Source organism: Tauraco erythrolophus, chromosome 4 (assembly GCF_009769465.1).
Source record: "Tauraco erythrolophus isolate bTauEry1 chromosome 4, bTauEry1.pri, whole genome shotgun sequence".
NCBI lineage: Eukaryota > Metazoa > Chordata > Aves > Musophagiformes > Musophagidae > Tauraco > Tauraco erythrolophus.
The window spans coordinates 66,377,087-66,392,227 of record NC_141468.1 but is presented as its reverse complement, the minus strand read 5'-3'; the positions used below and the strand labels follow the sequence as shown (position 1 = coordinate 66,392,227).

The 15,141-nt window shown below is 47.0% G+C and overlaps 1 protein-coding gene across 3 annotated transcripts in view; it reads right to left on the bottom strand.

Moving 5' to 3' along the window:
• Positions 1-14,523, bottom strand: part of AKR1D1 (aldo-keto reductase family 1 member D1) — a 35,013-nt gene extending 20,490 nt beyond the window's left edge. For all 3 annotated transcript variants that reach the window (XM_086610346.1, XM_086610347.1, XM_086610348.1), the window contains exon 1: positions 14,431-14,523. In XM_086610346.1, coding sequence (XP_086466472.1) covers positions 14,431-14,523 — 93 coding nt within the window. The remainder of the gene's footprint in view (positions 1-14,430) is intronic.
• Positions 14,524-15,141: the final 618 nt, after the last annotated feature.

Here is a 15,141-nt window from a genome sequence, read left to right as displayed (position 1 = left end):
GATGATGGTAATCTCAGACCTCTGTCTCAGCAATGAGCTGCTCGAGGCTCTAGCCGCAGTTGTGGAGCTCAGGCTGACTAGCACAGATCAACAAGGCTCAGCTTAAAGGTCTCATGGGCTCAAGTCTAAGTGATGACTAGTTATCCAAGAGAGAAATGTATTCTTTTAAAGTGCAATCAGTGTTTTCTTTATGAAACCTGATTTTTCAAACAGTGTGACTTTTAGACTGCTTCAGCCTGTTTGACTTCTACTGTTCAGATGTGTGAAAGCAAACCATTTAGATTAGTGATGTGTGCGTTACCTTCATACAGATTTTTTTAAAAAGTTGTGGGTTTTTTTCTAACTTTTTCCCTTTTGTTGAACAGCCTGAAAATGAGGTGTGAATCTGACCTTAGAGTTTCCTCTCTCCTCTTTGCCCTCTTGAGAACATGGCTCCCAGTTGTTTCCTGACACTGTAAACTAAACTCTACTAAGCAAGGAAACGTTGATTATTGAATCGCATCTTTTCTCAAACACCAGGGCCAGTTTGGTCAGTAACAAAAGCAGAAGGAATAAGTGAAGAAAGGTAGAGTCTGACATATTGGGCAACGGTATAATTGCAGACTTGGGAGAAGGGTGGAACAGAGGAAAACAAGAACGCTTGCAGTTACTGCAATTGCCTTTGGCTGAATCAGTTAACTTATGTTAGAGCTGAACATCTATGTATTTCTTAATCTTTTGCATGGGACTTACACACATCTGTACAAATAATCTCGTGAAAGACTTCTCCATCTCAAGGAATAACCTTATTCTTTAGGGACTTGAGGAGGCTTTTTTTGGATCAGGCCTTGATTACCAATGGCTGGAGATGGGTTTACATTGAATATAAATGTTTTCATTACACTGGTTCATTTCATCTGATGTGGTATATTAGTTCTGACAGATTCTGGTCTAAGGTGCTTCATATAAAGATGCAAGGCAACCTAGGGAACAGCTTTTGGAAATTCTGCCTCTATTGAATCATCCCAGCTGAAGGCCTGGGACATCTGTGAGTCTGGAAACTTTATACCATGTGTTTATTTTCATTTTAATGGAGAAACTACCATTTCTAGCATTTCACATATCTAATCCTTCCAAATACTGCAGTAATGGGCTGTGGTAAACTGTGCTGATGAGTCGCATAAGCTAGTCATGTTTTGGTTTTGCCACTTTTTACAAGTGTTGCCTTAAGTGTCATATCTTATTCCATTGTTTCCTGACAGACCATATTAAAGCTGGATGACTCACATCACCACGGTTCATCCATCTTTCCATCAGAGAAGGCACAAACTTGGATCTTTCTCCTCTACACTGCTGCTCAGCCTGAGGCATTTCAATCTCTTCTGTCTTTCATGGAAATTAAGTCTTTAACTGATATTGACCAGATCAGAGATTACCAACCTTCACTTAAGTGCAGATAGAAGTTTGTAATATGGGTGTTCTTACATCTCATGGTCTTGTATAAGGATCGGCACTTTAATGACAAGAGCTGATGGAGCAGTACCTCCCAGGTTGCCTGGCTGCAGAGCAGCCACCTTTACTTTACCAGTGAAGCCAGACCTCCTCCTCTTACTGTGGGTTATACTCACTAGCATACATTACCTAAAATTTCTACTTATCTCAGGTAGGCCTTCATTCTTGCACTATTCCCAAATCAGCAGGACTCATGCTTAGAGCAGCACAAATATCAGATGAGGTACTGAAACATCTCTGTGCTACAAACCTTTGTGCTTTGTCAGTGGCAATTCAGGACACTTTGGCCTTAAGACAAATCTTTGCTTCTTTATTATGTTTTATTTCAGTGTAGATAAGAAGTATGCTTGATCCTTAGTTATAATTAATGTTTCAGCTTCTTCTAATCAGTGTGCCCTGCAACTGTGCTACTTTGATCAAGGACTGTTGTTTTAGAACTGGAATTTTATAACCACTTGTACACTGTAAGTCAGATTTTTATCTTCAATGCTCTTACAGTCAGTCACTAATTTGTGCCAAAAAAGGTATTAAATTTATTACATGCTTTATGATGAAAGAAAAACTGCTTGGTTGACTAGAATCACTCGCTCAATCACTAATGACTCCTTTAATAGCATCTAGGCTATTTTTAAGATCATAGAGTTTAAGGAAACAAACCACGCAATTATTCCTTCTATCAATCAATAGCTCATAAACCTGTTTATTTACCACCATGCATGACAGATTAAACCGGTATCGGTTTCCTTCAGGTTCCATGGCAAACAAACCCAGCAGAAGGGCAGGGGAGCAGGCTGAGATTTGCACCTTCACTGAAAGAAAGGAAGCAGCAGTTTGGCCTCGTCTCCATAGATGAAGTAGCCAACTGGCCAGTTGCAACATTTTATGAGTCTGAAAAAGCAATGTACTTCATCAGTTCTGCCTGTCTGAAAGGGTCTGCTCTTTTTTTCCTCTGAGACCATGAACATTTTTATTTTTTAATGTTTATTCCAGGCACCTTCCATCACATCTCATTTTGTCAAAAACTGTTCTCCCTACCATAGAAAACATACAGCTTCAGTTTTGCTCGTGATTGCATGTGACCAAGCCACAGGAGGATATTTTTTGTGCAGGCGTACTCATGAATTTTACTGTTCCTTCTCAAGTAAAAAGTATTTGTTTGACAGTGTTAGTGGTTGTCCTACTCATTACTGCTATTTAGTGTCACAGCTGCCCTTCAATCCTTTTGCTTCTTCTATAGCATCCTTTTCTAGTCACCAATTTCCATCAGCTTTCCAGCTGATAAAGAAGGATTCTGGTTATCTCCAAAGACAAAGCTAATGGGACACGTTAGCAGCAGATTGTAATCTTGCAAAACTACATGAACAGCTACAATAGGCACCACTTTTATAAATATCTTAACATGACTGTTGCCATTTATTCTTTATTAGTGCATGCAGTGAAGGAAAATAGTCTGACTCAGGCTCCCAGGTTCTGCTCTGTCTCATCCCAGAGAAGTTGTTGATGCCTCATCCCTGGAGGTGTTCGAGGCCAGGCTGGATGAGGCTTTGAGCAACCTGATCTAGAGGAAAGTGTCCCTACCCACAGCAGAGGGGCTGGAACTAGATGATCTTTAAGGTCCCTTGCAACCCAAACCATTCTATGATTTCATATATGCAGCTTGACAGGGTTGCACCAGTCTCAGCAGCACATGAGAGCTGAGGAGGCACCACTTCAGGGAAGGAGCTGTTGACCTTAGTCCTGAGCACCTCACCTGGTTAGTGCAATGGAATCCACTCCCTCAGCTGGGAATAATGATCCTGGGAGGAAAAGTTTGAGGTGTTGGGACAGACGAGGTCATCTCCTGGAAAAATCTGAATGTAGCTGCAGCTGAATTACACAAGAGATCTAAACTGTGGGCTAAATGCTCCAGTCCTAACCTATAATTTAAGAAGTGGAGCCGCTGTTTAGAAATCTTAGTCAGCTAAATACAGGAAGGAGAACGTAGGTATGTTTCTGGGCTTAGAGCCTCCCTTGCCAGAGTTCAGCACTCACATGCAGATTCTTGTGCAAGTTTCTAGAAGCCCAATTGTTTATTTCCATTTGCTTGTTTTCCGGACAAACTGGCAAAGAGGACTGGCTTAAGATGTTAGGAACAGATCATAGAAAACGTGTACTGAAGGCATTACAGGAAAGCACAGGTTGAGTTTACGAAGCCACATAAGGGTACATTCTTAGAATTGTTTAATCTTGTAAAGGAGAAGCTGTACTGTACACCTCTTTCTTGGAAAATGCAACTGCCAGCACATCCCTCATACACAGGAAAATCTGGCTTTTGTTCTCCGGAAGCATTGGCAGCCACCATCCAGGAAGCAAAACCCAGTGAGGGGACCTCTGCAAAAGCAGGTAGAGCTGAGAAGGGAAGCAGAGAGCACAGCCAAGAGCCACGAGTTGTTATGCCAGCCAGAGCTTCGTTCTACATCACACAGTGCATTGCCTTAGGAAGTGGAGGATAGCAAATGCGCCCAGAGAAGATGTGTGGAATGATGGTGCTTGCTGCCTTGTGTCATGCTGTGAATGAGCATGGATAAGGGACGCCTTTCTCCTCTGGCCTGATGTCCTGTCAGTGGCCTAAAGCGTGAGGTTTGATTGCCTGTACAACAGAAATTAAATTGCATAACTGCAGATTTAGCATTTCTAGACTTCCTGTGACATTGTTATTCTAGGATTCAGCCAAAGCTGTCTTCAGGAAAGCCTTGTTATTGTAGCTGGCAGAGGCCGCTGGAGTTATTTTTACCACTTGATTGCAGGATCCTCAGTTTTAGGATTGCCACAACTTTTCACTTGATGCAAATTCACTTAATGCAAGCCTAAGCTAAAGAGCTGCCATGCCTCTCTATTGGCAGCTAGAGGATTAAAGCAAACCAAGCAAATGATGTGCACACCTGGGTCCCACACTGGCAATGCCAGTGGGGTGGACTGGGATAGTTTCCTGAAGAGCTGGAGGACACAATAGCCAGCCGGCCAGCCCTAGAAAGCATGGATCTAACTGGAAGGGTGGATGCTATCAAAACACCCTTCAGAGAAGAAATATGATCTCAGGGATGTGTGAGGTATGAGGGGAAGATAAAGCACCAGCTTGTGCAATAACAGAGGAGAAAGAAGAGGTTGCCAGTAGTAGTTCTACTCTGTTCCCTAGAGTTAAAGGGGAGAGGTTTCTGGCGCCAGTTCGAAGAAGTGTTTGCAAAGGCAGATGTAAAGTTTGGGGAATTCCACCACCTAGTTAGCTGAACCAACAAAAGTTGGCTTTGATGAATCCTAGAGAGGCATTTTCTGCACAATGTTTTCAAGTTTTGACAAATGTGGCCTCCTAGGTCAACCGAAGACACAACCCAGATGTTAGCTTTCTACATGAGCTGTAAGAACATGCTTATGCTGTTCTTCAGAGAACTGCGGGAAACCAGGGACACATGAGAGTGCACAGCCATATTTAACGTATGGAGTCAGTCAGGGACATTTTAGAAAATGGAAGTTTGTGTGGAAAATTGGGTTCTAAATGTTCTTGCCAAAAAGCATATCTTTTAGTTGTGTTAATTCAGATTACTCACTCTTAGGGGTTCAGTTTTCCTCCTCTTCAACAATGCCAGTGATTCTCTGTCTTATCTTCTGTAAAACAGTCTTCATAACTTTTATTTACATTGGAGGGCTTTCCCTGTGGCTCTTGAGCAGAGTTAAAATCCAGCATGTTTAGAAAGACAGAGTAAAAGAGAAAAAACCTAAATTTTTTTGTGTCAATGTTTGGCCTTGATATTATTGCATTGGTAACAGCTAGCTTTGTAGTTTTTGGAAGAGGGGTACATGGAAACAACTAGTGCTTGTCACTGCAGTGTGCAGCTGTGGAATGGAAAAGGTCTGCTTTCTGTTCGGTTGCTTTTCAAACAAGAATCCCTGAGACAGGTTTTGAGTAGTGCTACTGTCCTAAAAGCTTATCTGGATTAAACTTCTATTAGTTTTGGATCTGGGTTGGTTAAACACAATTCTACCCTACGTTATAGGCAGGCTTGTAGCTCAGTGAGTGATGTTGGCATCTGATATCCACCATCCGAAAGCCATACCAACTCCCAGACAAAGTTGTCATCTCCTAAACATCACCTTGCTCTGGGAACGTTTTCCTCTGAAGCGCTCTTGCAGTGTCCAAGTCCGCGTGCTTTGGTACCGCATTCAGGAGCCAAGTGACACTGTGCCAGGTTGGCTGTAAGAGCCAGACCCTCTGCTTGGATTAGGCAGGCATTGCTGCACTGGGGCCAGGCAATTATCTGGCTGTCAACGGTTTCATTAGTAGAAGTCCTCTGCTCCTCAGGGGGATACGTCTCTTGGTCCTGGAGCGGCCTGAAAACGTTTTCACATAGCAGCTGAGATGTCAGTGTAGGTTAGAGGTACTGTCTTTTTAAGAAGAGATTTTTTTGAAGGCTTATGGTTTAAGGCATGTTCAGGTTTGAGAGGGGAGTCATTCTGAGCACAATCTACTCCTCAGAGCAAACTAAAGAAATTCACCATTTTCCAGGACTAGCAATTTTGTGGTCATTTGGCTCAGAAGTTCTCCATAGGTTGATGAACTTTGTAGCTAGAAAGTTAGTCTTTCATTCACCCTCATCTACAAGGCTGGGCCCATCCTCATCAGGAATTTTACATGTTGACTGTTTCAGTAAACCCAGCTTTTAATCTGCCACATGTGATTAGACACTAATTGTGTTCATAGCTGGAAACACCACAGAAGCCGTTGGCACGGAGTAAAGATTAGTCATACTACTGATTTGTTTTCTATTAAGCTTTAGGATTCATAGAAATGAAGAACCCCAGAAATTTCAGCAGAGAAGATACACGGAGGTAAAAAAGCATTTCTGCAAATTCAACAGCGTCTTAGAGCTATGGGTTTTCTGCAAATCAAAGTCATAAGAGCAAAGCCTGTGTCCTCAAGAAAGTTGCATGCAAGAATCTTTCCTCCAGCTTGACAGAGAGTGATAAGTCATTTCATCAAATCCACCTTTAAAATCCAACTTTGATGGTTAAAGTACAGTTCTTACACAAAAGCCAGGAGTTTTTGAGCCTGCCGCATTTCAGAAAAAAAGCAGCTACCTTTTCTGATTACCTGTTTTTTCTAATTAGATGACTGAATCCTTAATGAGATAAAGATGCAATCTTGCATTTATGCAAGCCAAAAATGTTCCATTGTATAACATAAGATTACAGTAAGCTAGCAGGAATTGAGGCGTCAAGAGGTGGTTGCAGGCAGGGGAGGAGAGGTCATGGCTGAACACCAAGAAGACAACGTGTTGAAGGCACAGAACTGTAGAAAGACTCTTCCAGCAGCAGAACAGAGAATGTGAATGTAAGAACTGTAAGAACTCTGCTTTTCGTAGGTAGTAAATATGCCATTAAAGCATATAAGAAAGGGAACTTTAAAATGCATCAAGCAGCATTAAGATTTTTAGCAAAAGTCATTGATGAAAGCAGAAATTGTCTGAGACCCTTTTATTTAGTACATTCTTCTGCTCCGTACCCTCAGCTCTTTGCTATGAGAAGTCTGCTCTGTGAAAGCAGTATCTTCAGCATTCATCTATTCATCCCTCATCCTCTGGCATATTTGCTGTCTCTGAAGCAAACAGCAGGGATAGATTAAGACGATAATACAGCCCAGAACTGCTGCAGTTTCTCGAATCCTCACGCAGGCTCCTTCTCCTGTATCTTCTTACGGTGCTTTTGATCGTGTTTCCAGTGAGCAGCTGTGCTCCTGCCCGACAGCCACATTGTTCTACTGCCTGCTAAAAGCTGCTGCCTGCTACTATGTCTCCTCAAGGCATCTGGGGACCAAATACCAAGAAATCCTGCCATTATCCAGTCTTGGCAACTGGATCTTGCCAGTAACTGTGACTTAGTCAAGGAATAAGGAGTAAAATCTGAGAGATTAAGCAATGACATCACCACTCAACGCCAGGATACCAGCCACCAAAGGAAAGGTGATCCCTCTGCAGTCTCTGCAAGCTGAACTGTCTGAGCATGGTTTAGTTCTCCAAGCGTGATACCAACTCAGTCACAACTTTGTCAGTGAGTGATCTGGCTACAGATATATGGTTTTGGGATAAATATTGTTTAGTGTGAATGTTAGGCTGAGAGTTTACTAACAGGTAGGCAAGGAGCCCTCCAGGATGTGTAGCAGATCAGGCACAGCTCTCTTCCTGGACTGCAGTAACGTATTTCCTTTCCATCTGCCCTTGCCTTAAGCGTACAGGTCTCAGTTTGGGAGTATGGTATTAGGATATTCTCAGAGACCAAGGGAACATAAGGCCACCCTCAGAAACATCTCAGAAATCTCAACCCTGAAAGTCCGCTTGTTGCTCTGTGTCAGCCAGCCGTGGCTCCTCTGCTCCAAAGCACTCCCTGAAGACAAGAAGGATTAGTACCGCATGAAGTAATACTGCTGCTTAAAAAGTAAATGGCTTGAGAAAGCCAGCAGTGGACACCGAAAGGGACTGTAAAGGGGCACAATGTCCTTTGGAAATGCTGGTCAGGGGATATGGCCCAACTACTTCCAAAAAAAATTCATTTTGGGAACTTTCTCCACTTCTTAAGTTCAGGGCATAAATATGAGGCTCAGTAGCCAAATATCCCAGCTGACTCTCCCCAGCTCTGTTCAAATCAGGTTCCCAATGGCCCTTTTAGGAAGAAAAAGGCAAAAAATCTCCCTTGCCTACACCTGTGGTGATTTCATGTAGGTTCATAAAGAACACTTCATTACAGAGCTAACTTCAGACTCGGTACTTGCTGAGTTCAAACACATACTCATATGTAATTATTCATATTAAAAGCACTGCGGTATTTTATTTATATATTTATTTTAATAGCATGTTGTGGGAAGAAAGCTAAGGCTGTGAGGACACTTGTATGTTAGGGAAGTTCCTGCTCTTGTCACTGCCTCTCTTATCTCTTTCAAGAAAAAAATCTAGAAAGCAAGTGGGAAGTTTACCCCAGGAGGAAAGAGGAAGACAGTTGTCTGAGTCAGAGAAGGAGAAATTCATAGGAAAGAGATCAAGAAGTGGAAGCTTTTAAGCTTCAACTCTATCTCCAGAGATCTCAGCTGTCACTCCTGCCTACACAACTCATTTCGTAGCTTTGAGTCAGGCTGGGTGACTTTATAAGTCACCCGAAATTATTGCTATCTCCAGCCGACCGTGTTTCAGAAGCCAGTGATGGCGAGGAGTAAACAGAGGGAATTAAATCGTGTGTAACTCCCACCTTACTGAAACTCAGAGATCCAGATTGCATCATGGGAACAAGTCTCTTATTACCTCTTTGACTTAAAGGTAGCCTACGGCAGCTCCAAAGGCGGGCAGCTGCAGCAGGGACGCATCCTGCACCATTAAGAGAGACTAGAATTGTTTGTGAGCGCACATGCTTGTGCAAGGAACTCTTTGGCATAAAAGGTCCTAAGAGAGCACTACAGGCTGTTAGGCCTGTACGACGAAAAGTTATTCAGTTCAGCTTCTAGCTTGGGTGTAAAAGTAATTCAGGGTGCCAAAGCAGTGTTTTCACTTATCCGAAACAGATTTTTTTTTTTTTTTTTTTCTTTTTTTCACTTGGTCACTCAGATTGGATACGGGAGCCCTGGATGAACTTTTCCTCTCCCGGATTCAAACCAGCAATTTCTTCTTAAACAAAAACCCAGACTGTCTGGGCGCTCACAAGGGTTACTTTGTGGTAGTTAAGGATTTGGGGGAAACGGGTCTCTCTCCTTCCTGGCTGGATGCCATACCAAGTTCTTCAGCATCCAAAGCTGTGGGGCTGGTGGGCAGCATGCTTTCCCATGGGGAGGGTGCTTCTCCCACTCCAGCCTGTACGTGTTTCTTCTTGCTTCTCTCTTGCTTTCACATACCCCCACAATCACGTTATTTCCCTGGGCTGTGTGATATAAATTTAATCCCCAGCGGCAGAGAGGAGGGCTGAATCTGGTTTCCCACCAGCCGAGTGGATTCCCTCACCAGCAGGCTATTCAGGGAAAGGCAACTGCTACCTCCAACTGCTTTAATAATCCTTTGATTCCTCAGCTTGTACTGCCAGTGCCCAAAATGAAACGCTTTGCCATTTGTTTTGCCTGAAAATATTCCACGAAACTGCTTCCAATTTATGAATGGATTTGGCTACCTCAGGACCTCGTTTTTAGCAAAGTCACAACTTGCCAAAAACCCTCACCCAGTGCTATTCTTGCGCCTTTTGCCCAATCTTGTGTTTCAGAAGCAACGCCTGTGTACAGTGCGGTTGCTACAACCTTCCCTCCAAGCCCTCTCCTCCCTCAGTCAAAACAGGAAGGCAGGAGAGGAGCTGTGGCCAAGGCCCCTTGACCTTCCAGGGAGACAGCAAGCATTTATGTGGAGGCACTGGGCTGACGGTCTTAGCTGTGTTGACAGGGATGAGTTATAAAGTGAAGCAGGCGTAAGTGCAGTTTTAACGAGGCATAGGATTTCCAGGATTTAGGAGTGTTTTTAGCTCCCTTTGAGCCCGCTTGTCCCGGCACCCCATCCTCTTCCAGATGGGTACCAGTATCACTCACTGGGCTGTGCTGGGAACTGAGTGTCGGTGCAGGGAGTCAACGGGAGCCCAGGGGGGTTATCCTGCTCTGCTGCAGCACGGAGCCTCAGCATGAGCCCATGGAGGCAGATATACTCCTCCAGCCTCCCCTCCCACCTCTGTGGGGCTGCTGTCTCCCTCCTCCCCCCACCCCATCCATTTAATACCCCGGAGAATTGGGTCAACGGCTCGGGGGCCCTCAGGGAGGAAAAGCTGGACACGGCGCATCTGCCGGAGCCTTGGCAGAGGCGCTGCGGCACACGCGGGGCTTTGCCAGAAGGATCCGCAAAGCCAGACAGAGGCAGAATTGGCCTCAAATTTTAAAGCTGTCTGGAGGGCCTTGATAGCCCAAACTCGCTGCTCCCACTGTGGTTCCCTCCCAGACCTACGAGGAGAGGGGATATTTGGGGAAGGGAAGAGAGAATAGGGGAAGGAGTCAGTGACTGAGATTTTCAGTGTTTTGCTGGAGTCCATCCATCCTTGCTAGGACAAACAGCCTGGTTTACATAGGCAAGACTCTGACACAACTTACACGTTTCCTTTCCTGCATGAAGGAGAATGAAAAAACAACTTCAAGACACTGAAATTTTCACCAAAAAAGCAAACTAAGCTTTTTTAATTATACAATTATTACCTTCTCTTAAAAATAAGGATAGGAAACACCAATTAAAGCAGCAAAAATTATTTCTAAGTGGATTATTTTTTACAAACAGCCTAAATCTATCATTAATTCTGTGACCCAGTGAAGACTCCTTCCTTTCTGCTAGCAGATGAGCTGACAGCAAATGAATTCATTGCACTTTCTTCCTGTACTGGCAGAATAAAGCAAAAAGAAACCCCCAACCTTGCACTATCAGTGTTTTCAGTCTCAAAGAATTAGCTCAATTCTCATCATCCTAACCTGTCTCCAGTCAGAAGAAAAGCTCTCTCACACTTAGGAGGAAAGACTGTTCAACTAACGTTAAGCTGATTATCAAATAGACCTCTTCCACAGTGGTCCAGCTTTGCTCTGGTTGAGTGATACACTTCATTGAGCCAGTAAACTCGTACATGGGACAAAATTCCAGTCAATAGATTTATTTTTTGTTCGGTGTTTCACAACTAGAGAAGCATGACTTATCTCACAAAGTCATCTTTGGGAGAACAACTAAGTTATTGAGACGAGCAAGGCAAGCTGCTGACATATTTCAATTCCAAAGGCACTGCTGTGCAGTTTATCCAGACAAAGCGCGAAACGTGAAAGCTGGCCTCCTGCCTCTGTTTTCTTGTAACCGACCGTCGGAGAAGCAGATTTCCCTGCTCCGTGGCTAACTAGATCTGCCTGCTTTGCTTACCCAGCGAGTGCATTCCTGCACTTTGGGAAGAACACTCTGGGCTCATTACGAGCTACCAGTCTATAGCGTGAGATTGAGAAAACAGATTTGGTTTGGACAAGCTGCTCTGACACGGAGGTGCCAGGGTGAATAATCTTTGGAAAAAAAAAAATAATCTGCCTCCAAGAGCAAGATGAATAATCTGACAAATGAACTGCTCTGTATTTTATATCAAAGCACAAAATGTCTAGAAGTCGCAGAGATCTGGCTCATGAGCAGAAATAGCGTGCTGGGGATGGCTGGTAACATTGCTACCACCATCTGCCTGCCCCCACTGCTGGAGAACGGGTGGTTCAGATGCTGCTTCTCAAGCAATTCAGCCCCAAAAGGCTACAGCTAAGCATTTTAAGGGAAACATGTCAGCGCTAGTTTATAGCCTCACTCATTAAGATAAACCTTGAAATGGTCCCGAGTTGCCACAAAGCCTTTCAGCACTCTAGGCAGGAGGAACAAGACAGAAACCTCGCCAGGCATCCCGGTGGAAGTTGTGCCAGGCACAAGTCATCACTTGGCAGAGCAGCTTGTCACAGCTGAGCGGCACTTTACTGCCTCGATAAGGTGTTGATGGAAGCCCCCCCTTTTCCTCTTATCAGCAAAAGCAGCCTTTTGAGATGGGCAGGCTTTAAGCTGTGCCCTATTCAAATCCCGTATGTAGCACCCTGCTGCTGCATTTCCCCAGCTGCCCTCTGTGACAAATTCCCCGACTGAAACAGGCAGTCCCAGTCCTGGCATAAAGCTTCAGCCCAGTTCCTCCAGGTAAACATCCAGTGTTTCACTTGATCTTCTGTGAAAATGAGACTTTCAGAAGTGCCTTATCAGTGCTGCTTGCTCTACCTCTTCTCAACTCCTCCTCCCACCCTTAACTTTCTAACATGTTCCTCACGTAGAAAGGGAAAGACAGCTCAGAAAAATCAAACTCCTACAAATGCCGGGGGAAGGAGAATGGGTGGTTGGGTATATGCACCCATGCCCGCTGAGGGTGCGGTTACACAGCAGCTTCAATTGCTCTGAATTGAAGTTGCTATAGCAATGCCCTGCCTGCATCGATCGTCCTGTCACCCCCACTTTTGTCACAAGAAAACAAAGGAAGTACACGCAAAAGCAGAAAGCCGCTACGCGAGGCTGATTCAGCTGAAAACCAACTCTACCTAAAAATGATTCATGTTTGCTGGATGAGATCCACAAAAAGGCTCACTGTCCACCTCGACCCACAGGAGGGCAAAGGAGGCAGCAGGATTTTGCAGGTCTGGGGGAGAAGGAGCGGGACTGTTGCCATGCTTGTTTTGGGATGCTTGAATGTCTCCAGAACGAACTCTTGGCAGCATTATAGTATTGCTGAGAAGCTGCCTCCCAAAAGGGAATCCCATCTGCCTCCCCTCTCAGCTCCGGCAGGTTACTCGACACTCTGAGCTCCCTGCCTGAGCCTGGCTAATGCCACAGCCTCGGTGCAGGGCTCATCTGGGCGGCAGGCAGGCAGCGCAGCAGGACAGGAGCCCCTCTTCTGCTGGCAGCCTCTCTTTTTCCTCAACTTAAAAACTACTCTGAAGTTGCAACTCGAGAGTTGGGGCATGATATACAAGTCTGGGAAGGGACGCTTCAAGTTTGCTCACAGCTATTTTGTCACTGAATTATGCAATGTTCTACTTTGCTACATTAAAAACTCTTGTTGGAGAGCCTAATTTTGTTTCGCTAACCGTTATTCAAAGAACGCACTAGCTGAAAATATCTCCAGATGAACTCTAGTGATGTGGGGGACGGTGCCCAGACTCTGAAATTGCAGAGTCCCACTAATTCTTCCCATGTAAACCGGTGTTGTTAACCAGGGAGATCTGCAGCCCTGGGGATTTCTTAAACCCCTTCTGCATCACCCGTGCACTGTCTATTGAAGATCTTCTTCGACACTGTTATTAATACATCATAGTACAATTAGTGGTTGTTAAATGGCTTTAATCAAGAGTTTCCTTTAAAAAGGTATTTTTAAATACCTTGTGGTATGTGGAGTCATACAAACAGCCTTGCATCTCAACTCCGATACTATTACACAGAAGGGTTTTGGCCACGATATCTCTTTTCCTACTCTTCAAACAAACAAAAAGAACTGCTGAAAGATCAGGCGGTTTAGGAGAGGGGAAGGCAGCAGCTAGCGAGTTGCCTTTGTGCTCCCGGGTGCACAGAGAGAAGAAGCATCAGGTGTGCTTCCACAGCCTCGATGCAGCCGAACATCCGCAGTTAGAAGGGATGCCTGCCCGGGACACGCAAAACCGAAGGATGCAGAATATTTGAGAGTGGTTTGGCCGCGGGCAGTCATCTGTGGGAGCCGCAGGAATCAGGATGCAGGAATTTGGGTCTTTGTTTCAGGAACATTCCTTGGAAAGTGTCGGGGGCCAGCTGCAAGACCGTCCGAAATCCCTCATCTTATCTGCGCTCGGCGCAGGGGGTGGGCAGCGGGGCCGGCCCGGGAGACCCGACGGCACCGACCCTCCCGGCTCCGGGCTTCTCGGCACCGAGGGCTCCGGGTCGCCCTGCCAGAGAGTCGGCGCTCGCCGGGTCTCGCATCCCGTCGCGGTGACCGCGGCGGCCCCAGGACTTGCACCGCCCCGACCCCCAGCCCCCAGGGCGGCGGCGGAGCCGCTCCCCGACCTCCCGCGCCCCCTTCCCGTGTGCCCACTAGCGCCGGGCCGGGCGGCGGTGCGGGACGGTGAGCAGTTCACCGCAAGCTGGGCGGGATTTTTTTTTTTTTCCCACCTTTTCCTCCTCTGCGCGCCGTGCTGTGCCAGCGCTGCTCACGGGGGAGCCGGGGCTTTGACTTTGCACGGCGAAATGAGCTAAACGAGAAATAGCCGGGAAGGGAGAAAAGGGAGCGTGTGGGGGAATAGGCGGGTAGCCCCGGCTCGGGGGAGTCTGCAGCGAGAGTGGCCGCCACCTGCCCCCGCCAGCGGAACGAGCGTCCCGGCGCCCCCGGACTTACTTTCTGGGGGTCGGCATAGGTGCCCAGCCCCAAGATCGGGATGCTGTTCCCGTCGCTCAGCGGGACGCGGTGGCTCTCGGCTGTCAGGTTCATAGCGGCGGCAGGTAGGGCCGCCCCGACCTCGGGGCTGCCTCCGCAGGGGCGGGTGCCGTCGCTCCGCAGCCAACGGCGGCCCCTCTGCACCGACACCCACCGACGGACCGACCGGACCGACGGCGCTTCTGCAGGGGCCGAGGTACGAACCTGCCCGCTCCCGCCGGCGGGGGAGTGCCTTTTTGGGGGGCTGAGCCACGTGTGCCCGTGGCGGCCCTGCACCGCGCCCCGTCGCGCACCGCCCCCGCGCCGCGCCCCGCCCCGGCCCCGCGGCCACCGGCGGCCCCGCGCACCGCCCCGCCACGGCCCCCGCCGACCCCCGCCACGGCCCCGCCGAGACCCCCGCGGGGTACTCCGGCAGAAGCTGCGCGCAGGGTAAAGGCTGCTTCACGTGAAAGTCAGGGCGGGCCGGGGGCGTCCTGCACCCCGCGGGGCTGGGGGGGTCCCGCCCGCTGCCAGGGAGCACCCCCGGGCCGCCTGCCCGGAGCTGCCGGCGAGGGGTCCAGTCCCTGCCTGCCCGGGTGTCTGCCGTGTCCTCCCGCCTCCGCCCCAGCAGCAGGGCATGGGCTTCCCAGGTTTTGGGGTGGCAGGTCTTGGATGTTTTCCCACAAAGATGTA